At 37.1% G+C, this 21,071-nt stretch overlaps 1 protein-coding gene across 1 annotated transcript; it reads right to left on the minus strand.

Moving 5' to 3' along the window:
• Positions 1 to 435: 435 nt before the first annotated feature.
• c10h21orf91 (chromosome 10 C21orf91 homolog) lies at positions 436 to 19,279 on the minus strand. The gene is made up of 5 exons (XM_043251048.1): positions 19,122 to 19,279; positions 17,008 to 17,141; positions 5,577 to 6,092; positions 3,182 to 3,244; positions 436 to 2,314 (listed from the first exon to the last, which is right to left on the minus strand). Exons 2-5 carry the CDS (start codon positions 17,132 to 17,134, stop codon positions 2,148 to 2,150), a joined length of 873 nt encoding a protein of 290 aa, XP_043106983.1. The 5' UTR covers positions 17,135 to 17,141; positions 19,122 to 19,279; the 3' UTR covers positions 436 to 2,147.
• Positions 19,280 to 21,071: the final 1,792 nt, after the last annotated feature.

The following is a 21,071-nucleotide window of genomic DNA, read 5'->3' on the forward strand; positions in this document are numbered from 1 at the left end:
AATAGCAATAGAAGAAAAGAAAGATTATCATCAGAGACCTAGAAATACAATAAAGGCATGCTCTTATATTCTAGTTTAAAATTAATTATATTGCTGTGTGCTTGTGTATATAGTTTGTCTTTTAAAAAATGACCACCTGGTTTTGCAATTATTTGATATTGATAAAGTAATACATGTTACTAGTACTCTAGTACTCAACAGCAAATCATACATAATCACAACCAATTCTAAACCAAACCCTAACACTAAACGTAACCTTACAGTAAGTTAATAAATGAGTTAATTACACTGCCACAAATGTCACTAAATTGAAGTGACCTTTTTTATTTATAATGCCGACAAGAACAATGTTTTTAGATAGGATTGTGAAAACCATTTTGAACGGATTATCCAATCAGCTGCTGGCGAACCATTAAATTAAAACAAATCACAGAGTTTTAGGAAAAATATTTTTATTAATTCATTCCCTAAAAAGAAAATGTACACATCACTCCAAACAAAAGCATTCAGAAATCTTCTAAACTGATGGGAAGATCCACTAACAAACAGTATTGCATAAACCACTTGAATGTCACAACACAATCTTAAAAAAAAATTAAAAAGGAAAATAAGACATGTGTATAATAAACATGAAAAAAAAATTAATAAGACATCAATGACACCACCATAATCAAGTTAACATTTTAACACATGGCCTACATATGCAACACACTCGAGACGAACATGAAACCCATCCAACTTATGTTGTTCATTCGGTATTTCCACAGCAAACAAACACTTGGGCAGTGTGCTTCTTATTTCGGTATCTCCAACCTCCTGTTTGTCAAATCACAGGATCAACCATAAACAAAAGATTAAAACATTTTACAAGAAAGCAAACAAGACAGACACATATTGCTTCTTTTCCACAACTGAACCATTATTACTAGTTTGCCGACTTGACCTCTCAGCGCATAACCAGAATACACACATACAAAATAAAATACTCTTAGAAACCCCAGAGGGGTCAGTCGAATATGTATCTCTTATAAAGAGAACAGAATTTAAAATCGATTTCCTAAAATATTTTTTTTAGAGATTCTAGAGATAATAGACTTCATAGAACCATAATAGACAGTTAACCATGCACACATCAGGGCAGCGGGTGGACAGATTCTCTGAACCTCCACCAGATGGCAACACAGTCTGATCTGAAATCAAGGCAGCTGGGTAAAGGCTCACTTTGCCCTGACTAGTCTTTGTTTATGCACAGACCCTAAATACAAGAAACCATACTATAACAGCACAAGAAAACAACCTCTACACGCTACAGAAAAGAAAAACAATAATTCAGTTTTAAATATTTGTAACAAGCAAATAACTGTCCTAACAAAATAAATACTGAAATAGTTACCTTAAGGTAACAAAGGCTTTGGTTGAGCATTCCTATCTCTCCAACATTAATCCCAGCACCGAGTTAAGCCTAAGCAAAATTAGGCCTGTGCTTGACATTTGTGAAAGACCAGAGTGTACCAGCTGAAACTTTCACGCCCATTTTTAATCGTAACCCGTGAAATGTTGTGATCGGGAGGGGGGCACCTATGAAATGAACACAGTTTTAAGAGTGCAATAACAAAAGAAATGTAAACTTCCACTAAAGCGCGTATGCTGAACCTCAGCACAACAGGAGAGTAATGGTACAACTACTGTCATTAACAAGTTCCACTGCAATGAGCAGAGGGAGGGGAAAAACTGTTAACTAAGCAACAGTTACCACAGCAACACCACAACCAATCAGCAAGCCTGAACGCGCAGGAGGAACACTGTCAGACTCATCCAAGCCTATTAACCACCCAACATGATCAAGTGTAGAGAGTTAACAGTGATACCAAGAATTAAAAACAAACATGAATGGAACCACGGAAAAAATTTAAATGAGTATTTGTAAGGTTTTTAACCTTACGCCTCATTCTGCATAGAAACACTTTTTGGACACTTTCGCTTTCAAAGTCCAGTACTTTTGCTGAAAATTCAGATGCCAGGTTTTAGAGAGGGGAAACTTTAAACTCATTAGCACAGCGTTGTGTGTTTCCAGCCCATTTGAGCTTCCGTGAGTGTCTGCGCTTCCTTTTTGGTCTTTGAGGGACTCTGCTGTCCCCAAAAAGCTCTCACTCCACTGGGTTGTTGCCAGCTTTGACCCCTGCTCGCCCGATCTGGAGCCACGGCAGCTTGGCGCAGTTTTTAAAGAGCTGCTCGATGGCTATGTGCCGTACATGAAGCTCTGATGAAAGAGAGTCCTTCTCCTGCACAGCTCCAGACAGTTCTTCAAACACATCTGAGGGATAAACAGTCTGTGTGTTAGTACACAAGAATAATGATAACCTACATAAGGAACGTGAAATATGCATAAGGGGGGCTCAACATAAGGATGGCCAGCTGGGAAAAGGCGAAAATCTGTTGCTTGCCCTATATCTTACATTTTGAGAATCTACTTTCATGCCTCCCAAACTTAAACATTTGGTTTTCTGTGACATTTGGTTGCAAAAAGTCTTTTTAAACTGGCTGATATGCATGGAGGTTTTATTGATGTTGCAAGACTTGTTGGCAGCAGTAAGACTGGGATGAAAACTACACCAATAAATATGCCATTATTTTCCAGAAAAAGTGTTAAGGACTATTGTATAAAATTACTAAAAAATAATCTTGGTTAGGAAAAAAAAAAAATACCCAAGATGTAATATTTAATATTTTTTTTTATTAGTTCACATTAATTTCAATATATTTCTAAAATAAGAAAATGATTAAATGAAAAATGTAAACTAAAAATATGGTTAAGAAAAAATACAAATAAACAAATTATTAAATAATGACTTTAAGTAAATGTAAACACAGAAATGTATTTTTAGTACACTGATTCATTTATGCGTTTGATTCATTTTATCTTAGGCCCAGATAAAAAGTTGGCAGGGTTAGTACAAACTGGGCCAGCAGAAAGCTTTTCTGTAGCTTTAATGAGATAAATTATTTATCTACCACATTACACTTGGTTGTGATATTCCAAATTTGGTATATTACACATGAAATAATCAGTTTCTTTTATTACCAACTCTGCCCCAGAATGTGTTTGGGTTCAAAGGAGTAGCTCAACGTTCATATTTTTCCCATTTTTGTGTAAAATGCCCCTTTAAGAGATGAGACTCACTTTGTATCTGCAGCAGTAGCTGCTCGTTCAGCTGGCGAAGCTCCTCCACGCTCATCCTCACCACTGAAAGATAAAGACAAACAAACACGGTCATAAAATCATTCTCTCGCTATCCTTTTCAATAACGTGAAAACTGACAAACACGTCTCTTTTCACAGCTGAAAGGAGATGCCTTCGTGACAGTCCTTGAGACGCGTTCTTCTCAAAGCAGCACATGGTGTGTGACCCTGATGACATATCTGTTTTTAACAGAAGCCATTTCATTGGGTGAGATAAGGAGAAAGACACTGAAGAATGGAGAGAGAAATCAAAGTCTATTTTGTGACCTCAACCCTTTATTGGTGCTCTGTGGACTGTATTGATGGGAACTACGCAGAGATACAAAATGCCAGATAAAACCCTAATGGTGAGGATATCGATTTCCGTCCTTCACTTTCACTAAGATGCTACTGTGGGAATTCAACCGAGCCCAAAAACCATACACAACGTTGCTTCATTTATAACACCAACAAAATCGAAGCAAAGAATATCTAAGGTTTAAAGTGTGCATGAAATCCAAGTTGACTACATTTTTGTTAGCTCACGTTGCTATTTTTGTGGTGAACAACTCATCTGTGCAAATCAATCTGAAAAAAATATAAAACAAATAATAATAATAATAAAATTAGTTTGCCTTAGTAAGCTTTACTCCAAATCTGAAAATGCTCCTCCCCTCTGAAACAACAGGCCTTCTCTGATGACATCAGTTTGATGGCTTGGGCATGAGCGTAACATCCTTAGCCACGCCCCTCCAACTGTAAGTAATTTACTACACCCTATGAATTCAAATGAATCAAAATTAAATTCACCCAACTAACCCCAACCCTAACCTAACCCTTTGGCTATTTTTAAAGTGCAAGCAAGTTCTTTCCAAAAAGAAGCATTTCAGCTTTGTCACAAGTTAATCTGTTTGTTTCTCATCCAACGTGTGATAACCGTTCACTGTCTACAGCCGTGTTGCATGAGGACAGATGTAACTTCATCGAGCTTGAGAAAGCGGCTCATATTTGTGTGCCATTACGCCAATGGCTGTTCACTTCTTGGCATCTGTTTTTCAGTGTTTGTTATGCACAGATTACATTTTCGTGAATGATTATAAATGTAGTGTGCATGCAGGTGCACTTCTGGAAAAAAAATAAATCACCCGGAACAACAAACAAACAGCCAGTTGCAGATCACAAATTTTAAAGTAAAAACTAATTTATTTCTGTGATTTCAGATTTTTTTCATTTTTAGCAGCCATTACTCTAGTCTTCAATGTCATCATTGTAATAAACTATTCAGTGCTCATGAAATACATTTTCAATATCTTTAATTAGAGACTCAATACCATAACTTTGGTATGATACCAGAATGTAATACCTCGATATCCATACTAAATTAATATCACAGGTGATAAATAACCAGTCTCAAAACCATGTGAACTGAAAAAAGGAAACAACAAAAAATAAAGTGGATGATCATCATATATAGTATTTATTATCTTGGTTAATGTTATGTATGTGTTTAATGAATAAAACAATGCTAACATTCATATATAACCTTCATATATCATTTATAAATAATTATTGACCTACATTAATAAGTGCTGTAATAATGTTAATGATTAATAACAAATGTTTCTTTAAAGTGTTATTCTAACAGTCAAAATAACAATCAAAATCATGTTATTATTTCTCTCTGCTTCTCTCTCTCTCAGATGTTTTCAGAATTCTGTCGCAGACAGAAAAGAAAAAGCTTTAAATATAAATCTTTCTATCTATCTCTCATCTTCTTCATGTTAGCTGTCGGCAATGTGGCAAAAACATACCATTCATATTATTGATGCTAATATGAATATAGCAAAACTGCTGTTTGAATTTATGAATGAATTTATGAGCAGGATGAGCAAGTAATATATGCTTAACAAGATTTGATGTGCCTCTTGTGGTGAGTTTGTTCACCTTTATCATCTGTTTTGCAAGTAAGTGATGCCATATTTTACTTTTACTGTTATTTTTTTTTTTTTGGTTTTGGGGGCATTGATAGTTTGATCCATAGCATTGTTCTACTGTCACATTTAACGGATTTGCAGCAACTGAAATATGATAGATACCTGTATTTCTCTAGTACCGGTATACCACACATCCTTATCTTTAAACATTAAAAGCCGTTGTATTTCTTTAGACTTTAGAAAAAAAGCTAATTGTTTTTAGAGATTCTTTGAACTTATTTTGTAACCATAGTGGAGTTACTGTCACTTTTAATGTTTAAAACGCGCACACGCGCACACACAGACACACACACACACAGACACACAGACACACAGACACAGACCTCGCACTTTTAAGTGCTAATGTATATCAAGAATACTCACGCTCTTCTCGACTGTGCCCTGTGTGTCTCCTCTGCCTGGCTAGGTCTCTCTGCTCTCGGTTCTGTTGTTCTCGTGGGTGGTGTCTGTCTCCAGACCACAGGCCCTGGCGTGATCCCTGCAGCAGGCCGAGACCGAGCTCCTCGGCAGAGTGACAGTCCAGCATGGTTTTCCCATACTCTGACTCCGCCATCGACGCCTCTTCCGCCCATCTCGGGGTATAACGGGGCACCTGGGCGTCGGACTGGGGCAGAAGTTTCCTGCCGCCCTGCTGAGTGTGACACAGAATCTGTTTGGCCCCCCAGCGCCCGGGTGTCTCAGCGGTTACAGAATCTCTGTTCTGGGCGTACTGTATGATGCGGTTGATTCGCTGGCTCAGGGCCCGCTTCACGCCCTCATACGTGCTGTGGGAGGCCTTGGCGCGGGAGAGCTTCTGGTTGGCGATGAGATGGTACTTTTCAAAGCAGTCTCTATGCCCACGTAGAGATTTGGAGTGCAGCAAGGTGGCGCTGGATACACCTGGTATAACACAAAAAAGAGGATATTTGCAATTCACTGTTATGAGCCAAAGAGGGTAAAATGCCATCAAATGCAATAAAAGGTCAAAGGTCAAGATGCAAGTAATATTGCATGAGACTACCAAGACCATAAAGAAGTGAAATGGTTTGTAACATTAAAAACTGGGATTATGTGTGTCTGCAGGCATGTGTTAGCCACAAAGACATAAATATTGGCTAAATACATAAAAGTACAAAACTATTGAGATTTGACTGAGCAGCCTAAATACATGCAAAAGATTGTATAAAATATCCTAAATTTAAAATATTTAGGACATTGTAAGGTGTAATCTCTTAACAGCTTCCAGAATATGAAGACTGAGGAAAGTTCATATATGGCTCATATTCAAACTGTGAGAAATACATGAAAGTAAAAGAAACAAGTGAAAGTCTATTTATAATGTCGTTAGGGGAGAGTGAGTGTGCCACATTTTACTTCATCCTTTAGGCAAGGAGAAATGAGGCAGGTTAAATTAATATGCCTAAATATATTTCAGAATGTCTGGTATTAAGTAAAATGAGGAAAAAATCCACCCTAATATTGGGCTTGTTGAGGGGTAAGATGAATTACTGTGTAATGTGAATTTACATATCTAATAAAAATATGAGAACATGAGAAAATAAAATTTCATAATGCAGATTCCCATTACTACTTTGCACTAGTCATATTCTCATAATCTAACTAGGTTTAAAATGCAGAATATTTTAAAATAGTGAAAATTTGATATTTTATAAAATAAAATCTTAACATTCTCACTGTTAGTGGAGTCACTGACAAATCTGTAATTTTACTAAACAGCTACATTTAAAAACATTTATGGCATGAAAACCAAGCTTTTTTAAAATCCCCTTTCAGTTAACTGAAAAAAAAGGTCTCCATGAATTGAAACCAGCACAATCCAACAAAACATGCTAAATGGATCATTTTCATCTTAAAGAATAAATTCACATACACCTAGCATACTTTTAGGATAAGTAAAGAAATTGGCTAATTTTCATTTTTGGGTAAACTAACTCTTTAAGTAGTTCTTCAACTTCTAACAATGTTGTTAAACTGAACTCTGTCAAGCTTTGTACAGCTGCAACTATAAATCACTCCATCTCGGAGCATATCAGCACATGAAAATATCACTTCCTGTTTTGGGTCCTTGTTGAGCAGATTAAAAAAAAAAAAAGAAAAACATCTTTGCCTGTAACTCAAACTAGGCCAAGAACAAATAAAACACACTGGCACAGAACAAATGCTGCCGGGTGCCTTTGTGTGTTGGTTTTGCATTAGGATGTGCCATTTATGTCGGAGCTCAGTTTTGTTCAAACATGTTTTGAGTTCTAATCATGCTGCCAGCATCAGAGACTGTTGTGGGACGCAGAGAGAGAGAGACAGAGAGGAGAGAGGAGAGCGGGAGACTTTACAACAAACTTTCTTCAGTGAGACACAAGTCAGGGTTTGGCATTAAAGACTGTCTTATGGCCCAGGGCCAATAATAACCTTTAAGCCCTATTATTTAATTTGTCTCTTTATTTTAGCATTTGCTTGGACTATTGTTTGTAACATGTTAACACATTCTCACACTGCAATTCAAATGTATAGCATTTTTTTTTTTTTTTAAACATTTCTTATGTTCACCCAGGCTGCATTTATCTGATCAAAAACAGAAAAAAAGAGAATGTGAAATATTATTGCAATTTAGAAATATTTTTTAGATTTTTAAATATAACTTATTTCTGTGATGCAGAGCTGAATTTATCACCCTCCAGTCTTCAGAGTCATAAACAAATGATTCTGATGAGTCAGATTTTTTCGGTGAGTCATTTAAACCATTTCAAAGTCAAATTAGCCAATTTAAATCACTTCGTCCAGTACAGCGCCTCTCTAAATGATCTGTTCACAAATCACTCCAGTCTGGTTCCATAGTTCACCTCACCAACTTGATTCAGTCCAGGAAGAAAAAAAAAATAAATAAAACGACAACATTTTCAAAATCCTCTCATTGTCCATAGAATGGAATGAAGTCAAGTGTTGTTTTGGAGCCTATTGACTTGTATTGTGTTTCAAAGGAAGTCTGAAACGACAGAGTGAGTAAATGATTTTCATTTTCGACTGAACTTTCCTTTAAGAACACACCGATATGAAGCAGCATGAAACAGCGGATTAGTCAGCACTGGCGGCTTCATTTTCCTTCACAATGCTTCAAGGTTATTGTGAACTGAGAAGCCTTTACCACACCGCTTGTTTCCAGTAATGTCTGCACGCAATGTACCGCTAAACTCAAGACTTTGGGTATCTGCTTAGTTTTGACTCGCTGTGCTTTTCTTAACCAAAGCAGCTCACAGCTGAGAGAAGGCAAAAGCCAAATTCATTCACCGTCTTACGATAAACCAATTTCCTGCACTTCACAGCAAAGTCTGAATAACAGGAAAGCACACTGTAGAGTGCGATTATAAATAGAGGTACTGAAGGTTAGAACAGTGCACGCACACAAAACTGTCTCTGACAGTGAGTGTGCGCACAACGAGCTGGGAGCATTTTAGCTACTTTTCTAAATGCAATGTCTCCCAGGATTACCATAAGCCAATACGAGCCTGAAATCAAAAATCACCACTGTGGAATACCCTGGGCCAAGCGAACGCGAAAAAGTGTGTGTCTGATACATGGAGAGATTTTAAATGCAATCTTATCACATTTCATTCTCTCTAGAGTCATCACTGGACTGTTTCAAGTTTCCACAAAAAGGATTTTGAGACGGAACAAGTTTAAATATTCTTTTTACTTTGAAACAAGTATCAAAAAATATAAATAAACATACACATACGCTCAAAATAAAAATATTCTGACATCACTTCCTGTTTGTGTGATAAGTGACTTGAACAAATAAATAAGTAAAACAAGTTATTCTTAAAAAGTAGCATTTATTTAGGCACCAATTGTGTGGAATACACCCTAAACACGGTCCAAAACCAAATAATTTTTTGCAGAAATGTTTTTCACTTTCTAGAGGGTAAGAGTTGGAAACCTTAATACATACTTGAATAACACAGACACACAGACACACACACACACACGGTCGGACAATGAAACACAGACCAATTTAGTGTTGGAGGTTTCAGGGCTAAATTTGATCAGCCTGGTTTCCAATCTTCATTGATTCCACCGGTAAGAGCGGAGTGTGAAGGTTTAATTGGCGGAGTTCTAGCACAATTTTGCTTAAAATATTGCAATGCACACAACATTTTGGGTGACAGAGTTCTGCATCTGTGACCCAGACAGCAAGTCTTTGTGATGTATCAAGAGCCACGGTATCCAGGGCAATGTCTGCACATCAGCAAGAAGAACAAATCATCCAACAGGAGTAACTGTGGATGCAAGAGAAAGCTGTCTGAAAGGGATGTATATATACACAAAACTTGCCAAACCTTTGGTCACTCGTGCCAGTGCTAAACGTCGGTTTCAATGGTGCCAGCAGCAAAAAATCTTGGGTTGTGGACAATGTGAAACATGTATTTCTCTCTGAGGAGTCCACCTACACGTCTTTTTCACATCCGAAAGTGTTACAGTGTGGGGAAGCCCCAAAGAGGCGTACCACCCAGACTCTTGCATGCCCAGAGTGAAGCATGGGGGTGGATCAGTGCTGTTTGGGTTGCAATATCATGGCATTCCCTAGGCCCAATACTTGTGCTAGATGGGTGCCAAGGACTACTGAACCATTTTGGAGGAACAATGGTTCAAACATTGTATCCTGAAGGTGGTGCCGTGTATGAGGTTGATAATGCACCAATAAACACAGCAAGACTGGTGACAGAGCGGTTTGATAAACATGAATGTCAACTTCAACATTTCCCAAGGTCTGCACAGTGACCAGATCTAAACAACTTTGTGGTGTTTTGGAGGAGCGAATGAGGAAATGTTTTCCTCTACCAGGAATTCTACAAGAAGAATGGCTCGAAATCCCTCTGGCCATTGTGCAGGACTTGTATCTGTCATTCCCAAGACCAACTGATGCTGTATTGGCCACAAAAGGGAGGATCTACACCATACAAATGAATTATTGTGGTTTAAAACCAGACATTTTAGTTTAACTGTCCAACCCCTGTATGTATTTGGTTACACACACACACACACACACACACACACACACACACACACACACACACACACACACACACACACACACACACACACACACACACACACACACACACACACACACACACACACACACACACACACACACACACCAGAATAATATTAGGTTAGATAATTTGAGGAAAAATATAAAGTGACTCCATGACAGCTTTAAATTCATAAACTTTGCAGGAAAAAAAAAAAAAAAAAAAAAAAAAAAAGTTTTTCCACATACAAGAAAAACAGCAACAACAACAACAACAACAAAGTCAAAACACAAAATCTGTGTCAACTTGCAAATAACGGATTTTAATATCTAGCTGATGTCTGAAAGCAAAACAGAGGAAGAACTGTTCTGAATCAAACCCTGCAGTAAAGAAATACTCAATGGCGCTTGTGTAACACTCTGGCCTCAACAAGTAAGTGGCTCTCAGTACGAACGACAGGAACAGAGACTGAGACAAGAGAAAAGAAAAGAAGCCTTGTAATCCATGTTATTACTACTGTGGCGAAAACAGCGCCACAGAGATTAGCCGATTTGCCAAGGGTGAAAGTGAGGGTCGCCGTCATGGAAACAGTAATCTTATCAAGTGTAATCTATGTCATTTGCCTTTTCATTGTTCCATTAAATCATCATTCTACTCGCTGTTATTTTCCACTTTAGATAAACTGAAAATTCAATTCCGTCATAAACAGCATACAAACTAATAGAGCATCCTATTGAGATGTACCACATATACAGTGCAGTTCAGTTCAACATAAAATACAGTACAGTAATGTGATCTGCTGGATGGTAATTTGAGAAATTAAATTCTTCAAATGAAACGATTCAGCCTGTTCTTTCCATCTCACGCGGGCTAATGCATAAACATGTGGGCCGTTTCTGCTTTTGCGTCCTTACATGAAGTAAGGACACTGGATCCTTGACACACTTCAGTGCGTGTGTGTTTGTGCATGCTGGGAATGGGGTAATAGTAGGACTGCTGTGCCCAAAACAGCACCTCACGGTTAAAACTGGAGAGCAGTCAACAGCTGCACTGATTGACATGGTGGCTTCACGTGCACCCACAGCAAAATAAATACAGCTGTCCATATATCAACCCACTTCTAAAGGAGCAATCAACCACTACTGATCTATCTCTTGGATAGAAATTAAAATGCTCTTGCATGCTCAGGCAGAACCATAAAAAGTATGGCCTCATGATGCAAAATCCGCAGACAGTATCAGATGTAGTCACGAATTTGGAATTTATAGTTTGCCACATTTTGGATGAATACCCTGGACCACAAAACCATTTATAAGAGTCTTTTTTTTTATTTTTTTTTATTTAGATTTATGAATCATTTGAAAGCTGAATGAATATGCTTTCCACGGATGTATGGTTTATTAGGATAGGACATATTTGTCAAAGATACAAATCTTTGAAAATCTGGAATAAAAAATTAAAATAACAAATATGAAGAAAAATCACCTTTAAATTGAACCAAATTAAGTTCTTAGAAATGCATTTTACCAATCAAAAATTAATTTTATATATTTAAAGTAGAACATTTAAAAATATTAAAACATTTTGGCATAAAAGAATAATGTATCATTTTGTCCCATTAATGTTTTTTTTAACCATTGCTACAAATATACAAGTTACTTAAGGGTCCAGGGTCACAAAATCTTGCATGTTCTCTGTGTGAAAGAGTTCCACAGTTACATCTACTTCAATAGCCATGCATGTGTAATATTCTGTGTTTTCAGCAACTGCTATACGAGGACAAAGTTAATCTCCAAAGCTCCTCAAAGTCACTTTACAAGCTTTTCACATATGAAAATATTTTTTATTCTATCACATACACACAAAGACACAGGCCTTCACAATTACTTGATGAAATTATGACCAAATATACCATAGAATACAGTAAAACAAATGATAAAACTGAATTTAAAATAAATTTGTAGAACATAAGATAACAATTTTCTATTTGATGATAAAAATGTAATAAAACCATTAAAACAAATTCCTAAAAAAAAAATATATATATATATATATATATATATATATGCATTTTTAGAGCTCTACATGTACACTTGCAACAATTTTTTTAACGTATCCATTAAAATGGAATTAAGAAAAATAAACAGAAAAGAGTGAATTAGAAAAATTATACCAAAACCAAATTATAGGGCCTGTACAAGCACAAGAAAGCTAAAAGGCGTTACACTGCATAGCATTCGCTTGCGTGAAACCCCCCCCTCCACAAAGGTTGAGTTCAACAGTAAACTTTACACTGATAAATTATTTTAAGAAAGTAGACCAACCAGCATGCAAACAAGAGCAGTGCAAATCATCTCCCATGTGCATATCCTGGAATAAACCTGCTGTGAGGCAATTTATGAAGGTAATACAGCATAATACCGAAACCCTACATTACCTATGGGGATGTGTTTTCCCTAATGCTTCCATTTCAAAAGACCGAAATATTGCTGAAAGCCTCCGATTACTCTGGAGCATGGAGAAGCATTACTGAAATGGAAGGCTCGCTAGGCATGGGAAGCGCAGTCAGCAAATCTGCTCTCATCCACCATGCAGACTGCATTCACTGATTATAAGAGAGCTTTGCACCTTCAGGGTCAAAAGGTCACACTAGTGTACTGTATTACATCCATCAGTCAAAATAAACAAATGTAAGCAGAGAACACGAGCACACAAATACATAGTGATTCAGCATTGCATCCACGCTTCACTCCAAGTGTCTGGAATATTTGGTTATCCAGCCATTCACTCGGCTGATGCACGCAAGCTCACATTCCACTGCTCTTACGTAAGAGGATGAGAGATGGCCTGTGTCTGCTGCAGGGAAACTGTTAGCCCTGCATAAGTGTGCTCGGCGGAGCAAGAAACCAGCCAGCAATCAAGGTCTTTCAGGGCCAGTGGAAAAGAAGAGTGGGCAGAGACTAAGACAACAGTGCGATAAAAATAAAACCATTAAGAAAAATGGCCTTGACAGCACAAAAATGAACGTGATACCTCCTAAGAGCTTACAGCTTGTTGAGGAGAGATGAGTTATTACTTGGTTACACAATCTGACACCAGACCTAGTGAGGAAAACAAATCCCGTAGACTCTAATTAACGATGGGACCAGTGATATATCGAGGGATAAGAATATCAGAGACTTGGGATTGGGATCTTGGGTTTGTCTGACTCAGCCGTGTGCAACACCCTAGCAGAACACACTAGCCACTAGACATTATGTTCTATAATATTTGTATCACCAGGTCTGCATCTGTTTTCTATGTTAAATGTATATGCCAAAATTTGGAGGCTGTAGGAATTTTGGGAGGTTTTTTGTTGTTTAAAAAAAAAAAAAAAAAAAAAAAAAAATTATAAAAATAATAAAATCAGTGTTTCCCCTAGGGTTTCATGTTCTAATCCGTTCAGCCGATCCCTGGGTCTGGTGATAGTACTTTTATCTGCAATTTAACATAGATCATTAATTCTTATTAAACCAGTAGTATTTAAAACTTGACCCTTCTGTAGTTACATTGTGTACTAAGACTGATGGAAATTAAAAATTGTTATTTTCTAGGCTGATATGGACGGAAACTATACTTTCATTCTGGCGTAATAATCATGGACCATGTACCATGGGAGCAGCAAAATCAATGATATTATGCTAATGGTCTAATCAGATTCAATTATCTATGCTAAACTGATAAAAGATCCCGTAGATCGGCTGAATGGATTCGAAAGTGGCAAAACTCACCTGTTTAACTCAACTGGGGAGTTGGAAAATAAACATTTAAATAAGTAAATAAAAATTGTGTTGTGTACCTTTAATCAAACAATCCTGAAATTCTAATAATAAATGTAATGATGCTGAAAATTCAGCTTTTCAATCACCAGAATAAGCTATATTAAACACATATTCAAATACAAAACGTTTCATTTAAATTGTAAATGTAAATTAAATGCAGCCTTTCTGAGAATAAGAGAATTCTTTCTAAAACATTTCTCACAGACATCAAGCTTTTGAAAAGTAGTGTAAACCCCTATGAAACATTTCCCAAGCTATTCCATCAGCTCTAGACAGCGTGAATCAAAGTGTTGTTAAAATAAGTAACTGGCTGCTGCAGTTATTTCTTACATAAGGAAAAAAAAAAAAAATGCAGCAATACGGACATCAATTTTCAAACAACACCAGACCCTTGTATAACCATCCAAGAAATAAAACTCAGGGTGTACATTGTGTACTGCAGTCTGCCCCTATCTTTCCTTTTGAGTTTGCATTTTTTTAATATTCCTCTCTGTTTCTAGTGCTTGAGGACATGTTTAACTCTGCAAATCACTTCCTGTGTATTCTCAACATGCGTGCACTGACATTACAGCCTCTGTCGTCTTTTCTCTCTCTCGCTCTCTTTCTGTGCTTGGAAATACTGCTTTGAGGAAACAGAAAAGCAGAACCGCCCAGCATGCGACATGTGATAAAAATAGCCAGCTAGTACCTCTTCTGCAACAGACAAAACATTAGAACCAAAAGACCTCTAATGTCATCAGTTGGGCTCTCCAAAGAAACCTAGATGTGAACAAATGCAACCAGTTTGACTCATGGAAGAAAAAAAAAAAGTGAGTGACAAAATAACGAGTTTGGTTACTTACAGTTACAATGTTTTTTTGAGGGTACGCAGGTGTGCGAGCAGGTGTAGGCAATTGAGCATTCAGGTCTAAACATGCACAATCAGCATGTTCTTGTTTACCCACGCCAAGAACATTGGAGTGTATTGTTAGTGGGAAGAGAGTAACTCGGTGGCCAACAGCCAATCAGCAGAGGAAGACCTGTGAGCGAGTGTTGCGCGACCACAGGCTTGTCAATGCCCCCTCACGGGGCCACAAGTGCTGTTGTGCAACACTCCGGTGCTCAGGCCGAGTGCGGTGGTGAATCACTCGTGACATACAGCTGCCTGGTGGCTGGGCGACTGTAGGCTGCCTGGCCAGATCTCTCATGCGCTCTTCTGTTAAATATTCAAGAGCGGCAACCTTCTATCGCAGGCATGAATATTCAGTGTGTCTAATTTGTGAGCGGACCCCGCTCTTCGGCGGAATCACAAACGCTTTCTTCTCCAGCTCAAATCCAGACGCTTCATAAACTGAGATTATGCGTGTCACAGATAAGCAGATAAAAATGCATTTGCAAAAAAAAAAAAAAAAAAAAAAAAAAAAAAAAAAAAAAAAAAAAAGGGCAGTCTGGCTGAACGATCCCTAATTTTTCAAACCATCCAGAGCATGCAGCTGAAAACCCAGCTTTGCTTTTGAAGGTCGCGGTAGAGGAATGCAAAAATAAACTAAATCAATAGAGGAAGGGAAGTACAAAAAAAACAAAAACAGATTGTTTGTTTTAAAAGTACATGTGACACTCTCAGGAGACAATGCTTGTACACCACACTGCGTTACACAATTCAACAAGGCTTCCAGCAGACAAACACCTAACATTGCAAATGCAAAAGAATTATATATGCATTGTTTCCCAGTATGTAACAGAATCCACTAGTAACGCTTTGATAACCTGACCTAGATTGGCCATTGACCCAACACAACCACAGAATAAACGCACAGGCCATTTCTGGCAGGATGTAACAATTAATGCTCGAAAATAAAGCCACAAATTGCAGATCCACTGATATTAAAATGATACGACTATTTTCATGGTACAACTGATAACTAAACTTTTTTTTACAAAAAAAAAAAAAAAAAAACATCTACATGTTTTTGTGAGTGAAGGCAAAGTTTCTCAGTGGCATAAAATACTTGTGTAAGAGTGTGTAAAAGTTGCAAATGAATGCAATGTTTTTAATGTTTTTAAAATATATTTGTCTGATGTTCTATTTTATCCACCATCATATTCTGAGGCATGCCACCAAACTGAAACTGAAGCCACATTGCAACAAAAAGAAGCAAAAGTATAAAGCATGATATATACATACATATACACATGGGCATAAATACCCATTACATTTCAGTGTTGTAATCAGTGCTTTTTACATTAAATCACAATTAAATATCTAATATCGAACTTTATGGTGGAAGAAAAACAACAATGTAGTACCTATAGGACTATACACTTTGTGTGTGTGCGCACACACACATACAAAAAATTACATATTACATTCTAATCAATGAGGAATTGTGTTTCCAAACCTCAGAATCTTCACCTACAATTAAAAACTTCCTGTTTAGCCATTCCTTCCAAAGTCTGAAACCTGAAAATCATGTAACCGAAACGTATGCAACAGCACAGAAAATTCCAGAACAAGGCATGCGATTCCTGCGAAAAAATTTCTTTACGCCCAAGATGCCTACTTTCTGCCATGACGGTATAAAAACGTTTGAAATGGTAAGTGCTCTTTTGGGGAAGGTTCAGTGCAAAAAAAAAAAAAAAAAAAAAGCCAAAAAACTGACAGCTGCAGAGAACAAAAGAGCTGCTCCAATGAGGCCCCTCAGGAAACTCTGGTCTACCCTTAATAAGCTGAACGTTAATTAGATGCCAAAGTGGCACTTCAAACGCTCCAGTTCATTTTTTTGAGCAGCTCATGAAGCGGAGGAACAGAGTGCTTGCTAATACATCAGTGAGGAGGATATGGATGGGAGGATGGAGAAAGAGGTTTTACTCATTTATAATTAGCATATTCTGACACAGAACTGGCAAGCTGAGGACATTAAAATATTTTTTACCTGATATATACACATTAAAAAAAAAAATTCTTACCCTCTATGCTCAGTTCAAAGCACACATGGCAGAAGGAAAGTGTTCCTGTGTCCGTCTCTAGTTTACAGATGCTGCAGATGTTGTCATCGTTCAGGTCTATGTTCACAAAGTGCTCCTCTTCCTCCATGGTGTTTCTGTAGAGCAGACAGTACATTCAGTTCTTCATTAAACTTTAATCTCACGGAAACCTCTATTGATATCGATACATATGCAAAAGAGATCCAATAGCTACCAACCAGGTCCCTTAATAATGTTTCAATCGTGACCACCGTGTAAATGTGCGATTCAAAATTAAGTCCCCAGGAAACGTTTTACACATAAGCAAGAATGCAGAGAAGCTCTTTGACCCATATAAAGCATGCAACATCAAGATAAGCAGAAAAACATGCTCAGAAACAATCAAATTAACAAGACAGATGAGATAACATTCGAAACACAACGGGTGTTAGAAGCCGCTGTGCTTATGCACTTTATTACAACAGTCTTTTTCATGGGACCCACTTGGATTCTTATGAAGCCGAAGGACTCTAGTGTCCAGTGTTTACACAACTAAATTACCTTTGCTCAACTCTTACATAAAACCCTCTACTAGAATGTCACAGCCTGTTGAGTGGCCAAATTCTTTTACAATCTGGAGATTACAAAACTGTCAATCACAGCCAAACCTCTATCTGCTACTGCAATTAAACCTATTTCATACTGTAAACAAATTCCTAATTAAAAAAAATAAATAAAAATTATATATATTTATTATAAATACAGAATTTTAGAAAACTGCAACTTTTTCCCACTCAAAAATCTGAAAAAAAGAATATAAAAACTCATTATGTAAACACTGCAAGGTATAAACAGAATTCCATTTTTTCCTTGCAATTTCAAATTGGCCTCTCACAACTTGAGCATCTTTGTCAGGTTTTTTTTTTAAAACTAAATAGCAAGAAATTACAGAATTGTGAAAAAGCTACACCTAGCCTTTTTATTTACTCATTCTTTTATATTAAGCAAGAAAATAAGTTCTTCATAACATGGCTATAAATTACAGTAATGTGTATTGAATTAATTGTTTTATAGCAAAACATAATTAAGTTCACTTCAGTCATTTCCACTACTTCTGATTTTTTTTCACCTCCCATGACTTTTCCCAAGCCTTTGAAATTGTATTATCCCATACTTTGTTACGCCTCTATAAACAAATGTAAACAAAAAGCCTGCTTTTCAACAGGTCTAAATATGCTAAAAAAAAAAAAAGCTGATGATCCCCTTTAAAATACTGTTTCCTTGAGATCAAATACTTCCTTGTAGCTCTTTGTTCAAACCACAAACAGATGAAACGGAGCAGTTCAAAACTGTGTCAAGCGTGGGCTCATGATTATGAAGCCTTTAAACCGAATAACAATTTAAGCACAAGACAGTGTGGTTGTGTCTCAAAACTTAGTGTGCTGCCTAGTCAGCTAAAAGTGCTGCGAGTGCAAATGACGACCACAAATGCTGACTAGTTAGTCAGCATACTACGCTAAGAGACACAGCCATTGTGATTATTTACTTAAGGTAATTGGTTCATGTTGTCCTAAAATTAAAACACTTCGTGAATATGTGTTTTTATTCACGCCATTTGTTAACTGCTGCAAGTAAACGCTACACATCACGTAAAGTAAAAAAAAACCCAACATATTAGTTGGACCAAACCAACGTGTAATGGGTATATTAAACATTTAAACAATCAACAAAAAGCCATCAACATATTTTAGGTTGCTTTCATATCAGTTTAAACTATTAAAGTTAACTTTATTTGGTAAGATAGAGTGTCATATTTAGATTACAGTGGACAGAAGTTAACCGAACAACAACAAAGCTTGAGGATTTTCACTACTTAAACACACACATTTTGATATACCTGTTGACAGAAAGCGCTATCGACACAATATTAGACGACAAAACACTTAAAACACCAGTTTTCAAGACATTTCGTGTTGAAATATTACGACACCGACAGCCGAAAGAACAGCCCAGACCCGTTATCTAGCTGTTACCTATTTCTCATAATAAAAAACCCCACTGAAAACGTCACTCTCTCGAAAAACAGAACGCATACGGACATTATCGACGTTTATTACCTTATTCGTTACGTTGTCAGAAGAAATGTCGACACAATCCAGAGAGAAACACAGTGAAATTGGCCGACCTTAGAGGTAAGCCACGCTGGTAGAGCGGCGGGTGTTGTTATTGAAGCGGACTGCAAGCAGCTACAAGTACAGCAGCGACAAAGAACACGCTAACAGAAGCCACTCATGCCACTCCATTAATCCCGCCATGTTCGATCACGTGCTATGTGTTCGCGCCTCTGATTGGTTCTGTGATTTTGTACGCGCTTGGCACGCAGCAATGCTGTACTCTGTCCACGAAGGAGAGTGGATATGCTAGTCAATATCTTCGTTCGCTTAGAGAGGGTGGGTGAGGGTAACATTTCATCATGATTCATTACTTTTATGAGGGGAGTTATATATATATATATATATATATATATATATATATATATATATATATATATATATATATATATATATATGACTTTAGATATATGTTAATTGCCATTTCACTCAACGCAGACATAATTTAAAATATATAACAATTAAACAAAGTAGTGCTGTCATTCATTATATAAATATTACAACAGAATATGTAAGTGACGCAAAGCGGAATCTCAGTGGCTACGCTCCATATTTAAGTAATTTTAGTTTTTGGTTTTTTTCTCCGTTTCTTGCTAAGCTTGATGTTTTAGCTTCTTTTTTTATAGCTTCGTACAAAAATATAAGAGCTAGTGACTTTTTTTGTCCGAAACAACTTTCTCACTATTAATTGTTTTAGGACTGTTGTGCAAAGCGATATAAACTGTGATTTAAATTTTATTTTTGCACGCTCCAACATTTCCAAGACGGCTATTATTCATCTATTATTTCATGACACCATGTAGCCTGCACATTAATGAAGAACAATCTCGCCTCGAGCGCTCGAGCGCGCGGGGAATTCCAGAAAGGAATTTCTCTCTTTCCGTCCGCAGCACGTCAGTAGCGACTCGCTCCTATCGCTTTCGATTCTCCGTCTCTCTGTACTTCCGTCGAATTCTGTGAAGTTAAAACCTTACGTAACTGAAATGGCACTAGGAACGTCGCTACACGTGCCTTTATGAATGTCTAATCAAGACAGCTATTCTGCTGAGGATCCCATTATCGTCACTCTACTCTGCTTTGATATAAGGAGAAATGGCTTGTGCTTTCATCATGTGCCAGTTTCCATGGGCCCTCATTTGGCACTCTGCGTCTCTGTCATCCTCATAGACAGACTGTCTGTGAGTGAGTGAATGAAAGCTCGTGCCAAAATCCCCTGCTGCATTCAGAGTCTCTGTCCATGTGCAGAACTGTTTTTAATGGAGTCGTTCTGGCCAGTCATATGAATACAGCTATTAGGAGCACATTTAAAGGATAAAAGAGACTCTTCGGCGATGAGTATGTAGTCACTTCCTACTGTCCTTTTTTAGACTCACATGGTAATTTTTGGCTATTGTCTTAGCATGTATTTCTTCAGTGTCGTCCATTTATTTGTTTAATTGTTTGTTAATTCATTCACGTGTTCTTTTTTTTTTGTTACATGTGACGTTTTCTGCAGATGATCTTGAATGCCCTACTGTTTGAAAAGCATTTTTTTAAATAATTTTTTTTTTTGCCACTTCCTGCAGTTATAAACAGAGCTCGAGCACCAACCTCTGGCCATATAAGATATTGCAACATGTACTCATATTACGTTATTCACACACCGTACAGTATATTGCAATCTGACAGCCGACATAACACGAGATTACTCGCTACGATGGTATATTAACATAGATATTCACTTTTTTTCCTATTCAGTATTGAATATTTGGTCACGTCTATGCACGTGACAGCATGTCTTAGATGTAATGTTTTGTTTGTGTAATGATTATGCATAATATTTTTATGACCCCCATATTAATTTAGAAACTATACGGAATATGTACTGAATGTTTATATTAAACGCTAAATCGCCAT

Source organism: Puntigrus tetrazona, chromosome 10, assembly GCF_018831695.1.
Source record: "Puntigrus tetrazona isolate hp1 chromosome 10, ASM1883169v1, whole genome shotgun sequence".
Classification (NCBI taxonomy): domain Eukaryota; kingdom Metazoa; phylum Chordata; class Actinopteri; order Cypriniformes; family Cyprinidae; genus Puntigrus; species Puntigrus tetrazona.

What these genes read in the sequence shown, in the direction of transcription:
- c10h21orf91 (XM_043251048.1), bottom strand. Translation starts at nt 17,134, where the DNA reads ATGGAGGAAGAGGAGCACTTTGTGAACATAGACCTGAACGATGACAAC. An exon ending in CTTTGAACTGAGCATAGAGG is followed by an intron (nt 6,093 to 17,007) that starts GTAAGAATTTTT and finishes GTGTTATACCAG; the next exon opens with GTGTATCCAGCGCCACCTTG. An exon ending in AGGGCACAGTCGAGAAGAGC is followed by an intron (nt 3,245 to 5,576) that starts GTGAGTATTCTT and finishes TTTATCTTTCAG; the next exon opens with TGGTGAGGATGAGCGTGGAG.